Source organism: Populus alba, chromosome 6 (genome assembly GCF_005239225.2).
Source record: "Populus alba chromosome 6, ASM523922v2, whole genome shotgun sequence".
NCBI classification, from domain to species: domain Eukaryota; kingdom Viridiplantae; phylum Streptophyta; class Magnoliopsida; order Malpighiales; family Salicaceae; genus Populus; species Populus alba.
Genome location: NC_133289.1, coordinates 10512754 through 10521437, shown reverse-complemented (window position 1 = coordinate 10521437; position 8684 = coordinate 10512754). Strand labels below are relative to the sequence as shown.

At 31.9% G+C, this 8684-nt stretch overlaps 1 protein-coding gene across 3 annotated transcripts; it reads right to left on the bottom strand.

The window, feature by feature from the left end:
- Positions 1 to 1226: 1226 nt before the first annotated feature.
- On the bottom strand, positions 1227 to 5357 carry LOC118048326 (uncharacterized). Of its 3 annotated transcripts, none has more exons than XM_073410111.1 (4): positions 3390 to 5357; positions 2189 to 3284; positions 1859 to 1963; positions 1227 to 1650 (listed from the first exon to the last, which is right to left on the bottom strand). In XM_073410111.1, exons 1-2 carry the CDS (start codon positions 5230 to 5232, stop codon positions 2452 to 2454), a joined length of 2676 nt encoding a protein of 891 aa, XP_073266212.1. In that variant the 5' UTR covers positions 5233 to 5357; the 3' UTR covers positions 1227 to 1650; positions 1859 to 1963; positions 2189 to 2451. The 3 variants fall into 3 exon arrangements, with proteins under 3 accessions (XP_073266212.1, XP_073266213.1, XP_034913834.1); XM_073410112.1 differs by having other exon boundaries at positions 2189 to 3722; positions 3870 to 5357; XM_035057943.2 differs by having other exon boundaries at positions 2189 to 5356.
- Between the last annotated feature and the right edge of the window lie 3327 nt (positions 5358 to 8684).

Below are 8684 nucleotides of genomic sequence, written 5' to 3'. Positions count from 1 at the left end.
TATATGTAAATATAAGCTATAAAAAAAAATGTAAAGCATAAAGTGTAATATAGTTATCTCATATTAAAAAGTTAAGATACAATTTATGAAAATAAACTATAAAAAAAGAAATATGAAGTGTAATATACTTATCTCATTTCAAAAATTTAATAAACAATTCATATGGATGGACCTATATATATTATTTCACATCGAAAAATTATAAAACAATGCATATGAATATATACTATTAAAAAATATAAAGCATAAGTTATAGTATAATTATCTTATATTGAAAAATTAAGATACAATTCATGTGAATGCAAGATATAAAAAAGAAATGTGAAGTGCAATATAGTTATCTCATATTAAAAAGTTAAAAAACAATTCATGTAAATATAGATTATACATAGCTATCTCATATCAAAAAGTTAAGAAGCAATATAAGTGAGTTTAGACTAAAAAACAATTATGTGAAGCTAAATATTCATAAATTAATTTTATTTTTTTTAAAATTATTAAAAAATGTCATAAAAGAAAAAAGTCAAGTTTCACTACGCCACCCGGGTTTCAAGTTGATTAGTGGGTCGCTTGGATTTTGCCTATTTGAAACTCGATCAAAGCCTACTCAATTCCTAAGTTAACTTGTCAAGCCAAGCCAAATTTCATAACCATGCACTTTTAAAATCTCAATAAATCAATTTCTCAACTTAAAAAACCTTTAAATTGGTTCAAAACACAATCATACCAAAAAAAAAATTCTCAATCCCGATCTATTTTTTTCACTGATATAAAAGCTAAAAAAACATATCAATTGCACTTCTCTCATCAAAAAAAAAATATATATTGGCATCAATTTCGGCTTTTTGTTTCTGGAATATGTCCAACCAATGGCTCTCTCCTTCATTTTCTAGCATCTCTTTACTCGCAAAACCCAAGAAATGAAAAGCAAAATAAATGAAGTATAGGACCCAAACCTCAATAAACAAAGCTCAAAATTGAAAAACAAAAAAACATTGGAGGCCAAATTATTTAAAGATGCCTCATTAAAAAAAAAAAGAATAAAAGTCATCATTTTTGCTCTAATGTCAAATTTGATCCTCGCAGTTTCAATATTTTATAAGCAATAAAATTAAATTTTATTTTCTAAAATAAAGCATAAACTTAAAGTCAAGAGCTTTTTTTAAAATCACAAAATTCTCATTACAAGCAAATCAAAACAAATTATTAATATGGATTCTAGTTAATACAATGTTGAAATATAAAAGTTTTTTAAAAAAATCAATGATCAGTATAAAAAATGCTCAAGGACCCAAAAAAACATTGTGGCAATTCATGTTCTTAGCTACAGTAGTTCCCCGCCTATTTTACATTTCTTTGTGATACTATGTAGTTCTTGCTGCCAAAAAGCTACATGCATGGCAAAAAGTTTTCAAGTATTACAAAATGAAGAAAAAAAAAGTGCACCAATTTGACAATAATAAATATCCATCGCCGAACTTCTAAACTTACCTATGCTCCAGGAACCAGTTTCTGGGCTGGGTGTTATTTCTTGAGACATTCAGGGCAGCAACATTTAAGGCTTAAATGCTCGGCCTTTTTTATTTAACATGAGGCCAATGGGAAGAGACAATCAACTCTTGTTCTATCTGTACTTGGAATGAATTTTTCCTGAACAGACAAAGAAAAATTATCATTGCCTAAACAGAGGTACGATGTGAAAGTGAAAACGAAAGTTAAAACTTTGGTTTTGATTTCTTTTTCTCATTTTAAAGGGAACAGGCAAAAAGCATTGGTGCTGTTTCAACCCAAACGAATTCCTTAATATACATGCAATTGAAGAGAGGGATATACAATATGCTAATTGAACAAGCTTGACCTGTGATGAAGGTTTTGTATGCGTATGAGAGATCTGATACGAGCATGCAGGAGTACACGACAAATTGTGGATGTTTCTTTCCCCAATTTGCTTTGAGTGCGAAACCTAACAGAAGCATCAGAAAGGTCAGAAGAAATCTAACAATAGATTGAGCAAGATATGAACCACTGCCATGGTGCACCTGTTAACCTTGTTATAAAGTAACTGTTTTTCCTAAAAAAAAAGCTTGAGAATAATTATTTACAACAAAATAACTAGAATACAGCAAAATAAAGATTACCGCATAAAGAAATGTCAAGATAGAACCAGAGAAGATTAATAGTCACTTGCCTCGTTATTGTCACTAAGATTTGCTCTCTTTACATAGTGCAGCTGCTGCATCTAATAGTTAGTGTTTCTCATGAAACAACAGTTCCTTCATTGACAGGCTGCTGCAGATTCGTCGATTCAAGCCTTAATCCCTCAGTCCACTATTTGAAGATTGCATGGCAAACGAATCTGGTGTGCATCTATTTGCATTATTCTCTATGTTCAAAATGGAAAGGGACTTCTTCCCAGAGAAGAACTATTAGCCAAGAAGCAATTTCAGAGTTTTATGTCCCATGACTCCCATCAAGTCCCTCAATTAGCTTCGTATATGTTAGGGGATCAATTTGGCAACCCCTTTTTTCCATGACAGACAGTAGTTCAGAACATCTATCAGCAAGACCACTCTTGAGCAGGCCATCAATGAGAATCTTCCAAGCTACTTCATCATAATTATACCCACAGAGAAGCAAATTGACAAAAACTGCTTCCGCCTTCTCATTTTCCCCTTCATCATATAGGCCGCATAGAAGCAGCTTGCAAGACTCTAAAAGTGGTAAATGACGATGTTCCGTCATGGCCTCCACTAGTCTTGCAGCAGATGAAAGCATTCTCAATTCACAACAACAACTGAGAAGAGCATTATAAATATCTTCATTAGGAACCAATCCTCTTTCAATCATATGGTTGAATAAACTGTTGGCCACTCCCCAGCGCCCCACTTTGCAAACTCCTATGATGAGCTTGGCATAAGTATTGACACCAGGAGTACAACCATGCTCCATCATTTTCTCAAAAAGCTCTAGAGCCGTTTCAAATTGCATTATCTTCCACACATCAGCAGCATTAAAAAAGGTGACATTTTGGACCAGATCAAGTTGTTCCACATGGCTGTTTTCATTCATCAGTTTTATCTTCGACAGATGCCTGATTAAAAAAGAATACGTACGGTGGGAAGGATCACAACCAGCATCCAACATGCGCTTGAGAACATTGAATGCATCATATGTCAATCCCAAACGTTCATATGCGCTGATTAACAATGTATAAGTCAATGAGTCAGGCATAACTCCTGCTTCAATCATCCTGGCCATCATGCCCTCTGCCTCTTTTAAGTTCCCTGAGGTACAGTATGTGTGAATAAATGCAGTGTAAGTATATACATCAGGCTTATGTCCAAAGGAAACCATTTGGTTGAAAACCCTATTAGCATGATCAAAATCACCTTCTTTCAACATTTCTTCAATCACAATGGTATAAGTAGCAACTGTGGGTTTCACTCCCATCTTTGACATATTTTCAACCATTGACAGTCCTTCTTGGACTTTTCCCTCTTTGCAAACCCCATATATCAGAGAATTATAGGTGGATGAGTTTGGCAAGCAGTCCTCACTGCGCATTCTCTCTAGCAAAGAAATGGCTTCATCTATTTTCCCAGCTTTGCAATGTCCATCAATCAATGCAGTGTACATGACCTCATTTGCCTTTATGCCTTTCTCCTTGAGTGAATTGAATAAATCACAAGCTTCTTCCATCCTTTTTGATTTACAAAGGGTGTCTATAAAAACACCATAAGTCCACTGGTCAGGAACCAAACCATTTTCCTTTAACAAATCTAGCAATTTATAAGCACTATCAAAATGACCTGCTTTACACTGCACATGAATTAATGAATTATATGTAACCAGGCTCGGTGTTAGCTTACTCTCATGCATCTTACTGAGCAACGTCATTGCCTTGTGGACATGTTTCCTTTTACTAAACCCACATATCAGCTCATTGTATGTACGTTCATTTGGCCTACAATTATTTGATTCCATCAAACCCAAGATTTCCAGTGCAGCCTCTATCCTCCCCTCCTCGCAGTACCCTCTAATCAATGCATTATAGGTAACCACACTAGGAACCAACCCTTTCTCCATCATCTCATTTAGCATTCTTCTGCTCTCATCAAGCTTTCTTTCTTTACACATAGCATCAACCATCACAGTATAAGTATGAACATTAGGCTCACAACTTCTCTCCCTCATTTCATTAAACAAATCCATCCCTTCTAAATTCCTATCATTTCCAAATAATGCATGAATAATCACTGTATACGTACGTACAGTGGGATAGCAATCATCCTCCCTCATCTTCTTAAACAAACTAATACCCTCATCAATCCTTCCAGCCTCGCAAAGGCCATGAATAATAGTGGTATATGAAACCTCATTTCTTCGGCAGCCCTTATTGGGCATCATATTAAAAACCTTATATGCACTGTTTACATCATTATTCCTACAATACCCCAGTATCAACGAAGTATAAGTAAAACTATCTGGGCTCAGACCCGCCTGGAAAATCTTACTCACGTACAAATTAGCCTCTACTATATTACCCATCTTGGAATACGCATTAACCATCGTATTCAATGTATAAATATTGGGCAAGATCATATCATTCAACATTTCAGTATAAACCCTCTTCATTTCATCAATCATCAAAAACCTCGCCAACATCATTAACAACTCATTATAGCTTCTAACACTCAACTTAAACTTAATATCGTTGTCATCTCTATTCATTTGCCTCAAAAAATCTAACAGAAAGCGAATATCATCGACAGAAACGCAAGCTTTAATCATGGAAATGCGGATTTTCTCACCAACACCAAATAAATTATTGGGAATCAAAATTTTTAAAAGAAAAGAATGGGATTTGACAGTGTGTTTAAAGCCGGGTTTTATAAGGGGTAAGGAGTTGAAGAATTGGAGGGCAATATTGGGGTTGAGATCAGGGTGGTTGTTGAAGAGGGAGGAAACATGGAAAGGGGACAGATTTGGGATTAGCTTCTGGAAAGAAGGGTGTTTTTGCCATTTAGGATGGGAGAGGATGGAGAGAAGGTGATGCGAGGAGAGATCATCAGGTGGTTCAGGTTCTACTGGAAGAGAAGCGATTGAAGAAGAAGGAGAGGAAGAGGAAGAGATGGGTTTTTTGAGATGGTGAAAGATTGGAGATGAGGACTCACCTGATGATGATGATGATGATGGAATAATGGACGATGATTTTCTCATGACGCTGGACATGAGTCCTCCATTCAACCAAGGGTTTTAGTGGTGCATTTCGAGATGGGTGAAAGGCTTCTGCAAAATGGTGTGCTTCTTCATTTTTGTTTTTGTGTGCAGCAGTGGCTGCAGTCTAGAGAGTGGAGAAGAGGAGGCTACTGGGTTTAAGTTTTGGGCTTACACCATTGTTAGTGTTATGGGCCCCGAAATAGTTCCTTTTATTTTCTGTGAAGGCTATTTCTATAGTTACCCCCTAAAAAACTTAATTTCACTTTTTAGATAAGGACTAAATACATGCCCCATGGCTGAATTGATTTTTTGTGTAAAAAAAAAAGATTTTTAGGCTCTACAGGTGCAAATTTGTCAACCGGGTAAAGTAATTTGATTTTATTTTAATTAAAAGATAAAAAAAATAATAACAATAATAAATAGATCAAATAAGAAAAATAATTGTGATAATCTTGAAAAAAAAAATTCAAAAGAATAAAAATAATATAGCTAGATTCATAACCAATTAAATATGAAATGATGAGATTGGGTCAAAAAAAATAAAATTGTATTCATTCAATCTGAGTTATCATGATAAACTTATAGCCGGAATAATAAGAGAATGATAACCCAATGCAAAACAAATGGAAAAAAAACATAACAAAACTTAATTCCAAATAAATCAATTATAGATGGATGAAATCGATAAAAAAAAAAAACCAACAAACAAAAAGGACCTAAAAAGGCAATCAAAACCAGGTAAGACGACTAAACTCCGTGACTTTGATTATCCTAATAGAATAGCTCAATAAAAGTCAAAACAGGACAAATGATGTTAATTCCAGAAAATAACCAAATTTTGAAAGATATAATCGAAAAAATATTAATTGTTTTTAAAAAATACCCTATAAAAAGAAGCCAACACGGGTTAACTCCCCAACCTCACAGCCCAAGTCATGAGATTAAGATAACTCGTAGAAAAAAAAAAGAAATCACAAAGCTTTTTTTATAAAAAAAAAAAAGTTGAATAATGAAATAAAAAAATAAATCTAAAAAATTAATGTCAACTTGTGTTAATTTTTTAAACTTATAATATATGTTATCAGATTGGAAACATTCCATGTAAAAAAACCATGAAATTTAATTTCTAACGAATCAAATATTAAAGAATAAAGTTGAATAAAAAAATTTATGTCCTTGTTAAACCCAATCCAAAATGCAACCATTCAAATGTTCAAAACATAGACCATCAATTTACCTAATAGGATTTTTTAAAATTAGATTGACAAAAGTGATTTCTTTCCTAGATTGAGTTTTGATTGAGTCAGTGATTAGATCAGTCGGTTTTGAGCAAATTCATACCTTATTTATTTGATTTCAATCTCAACTCGGGACTTGATTGGCAGGTTTTTGAATAAATTTATCTTACCACATTAGGTTTAACAAATACCTAATTTCTCAATTTAGAAAAACTGATTGGACGCCTAACTTTATATAGTTTTAAGAAAATAATTATTAAAATCACATCTTAAAAAAAATCAAAATCTTCTCATCCAAGAATAATAAAAAAAAATCCCTGAAAAATCTTAAAAATATTTAAACTATAAAATAAAATCTAACATGAAAATCAGGATATAAAAAAATATATATTATAAGAAAATCTAAATGCTACAAGAAAATCATTGTGTTTTACTATGAACTTACTGTAGTAATTTTTTTTTTTTCTGTTCTCAAAATTCTTTTTTTATCAATGTATTTTTTAGGGCAAAATTAAAGACCAGTTGCTTCAAATTTCTTGACCAATGACAAGATTAAAAGAAGTAAGCCCAGGGTGAAAAAGATAGAGAAAACAGGTGATCATTTAAAAATTTTATCAAAAAGTTCATTGTAGTCCTCTTCCTTTTTTATATTGTAAACTTTTGGTCCCTAGAATTTTTAAAAAATTATATATTTTCTCCAAAAACTTACTCTACTTATTATTTTGTAGTTTATGGTACGAGAAAGAAGAGAGAAAGTAGTTGGATTCCAATGATTAAAAAAAAAAAAAAAAAAACATAGTCAACTCCAATTTTAACCATGAAAAAAAATCAATTTTGGTATTAATGATTTTCATTTGACGAGGAGAGTTTATCCTAGGTGTTCCTTTACCTTCTCTTTTTCTGAGATGACAGGTATGAGCTCCATAATATTTTTGGTTTTAAGTTGGTTTTGGATTTCTAGGTAAATTTTTTAGGTTGTTTGAGATTATTTACAAATTTATCAAAGTATTTATGATATTTTATAAGTGTTTTTGGATTAAAAAATAAATGGGTTAAAAATAGATTTTTAGATAAAAAAAGCATCAATCTTGATTATTTTTTTTACCATCATAGTGGCTAGAATCTAAAGAAAAACAAATGACAAATCACTTACTTTTATTTTGAAAATAAAATTAGGTAGGTGAGATATTATCCACCCCATCAAAAAATCATAGAAAGATAAGGGGTCATGCATGTAGGCATGACTTGCAAGGTTCACAACGCTTGGCCTCATTTGTTTTTAGATAAGATTTTTTAATTATATTCAAATTAATACTTTTTCTCTCTATTTTTTTTATTGTTTATCTAGCCTTTTTTAAAACAAAAATTACTTTTAAAATTTATTTTGTATATATTTAATGTTTTGAAGAGATTATTCTAATTCATCTTTAATTTTTTCTATGTTATATATAGATAAAATTTATTTAAAAAATAAAAAATATTTATTCATGAATAATATTTATAATACATATAACCTTTTATAATATTCTTTTCATTTGATTTTATTCAATCGATTTCATGTGTCTTTTTTTATTATCACTTAATTAAATAACAATAAAAATTTTAACAAATAAAATCATTAAACATAACTAACCAAATAACTTATGTTATAAGATTAAATATCTCGATCTATATGCAACTTTTAATTTTTTTCAGTTTTGTTTTTTGTTATAATTTATGACATTTTTCTCATTTATAACATATATAATTCTCAATTTATTTAATTAAATAATACATAAGTTTTTTAATCTACATTTTTAATTGTTTTATATAAAAAATATATATAATTCGTTACGGAGCATGTATCAAATAGTTATTGAGTTAGATAAGGTGAACCCTCATTCGTCCATGCGAGTGGCCCATATAAATAAAGTTGGATTTTACCTGCATCCCAATCAAATCTAGGTAAGAACCGGAACAGTAGTCGGGCGTGATGTTGTAATAGAAAATGGGCTTCAATGGGTTTTGGTTATGGGCCTTACCAGTGAACTGGGGCCTGGGGGGGGGAGCTATTTTCCGATGCACTATGCTACTCCGCTAAAGAGAGGCTGCCAAGTATTATATGAAGATACTAAGCTCATTTCGGAACTTTGGAGCAGGGTATAGACGGTGTAATGATATGGGCCTGTGTGTATCAAGGCCCATTTTGAATTTAGACGGCCACCTATCATTGTCACATGTGCTTAA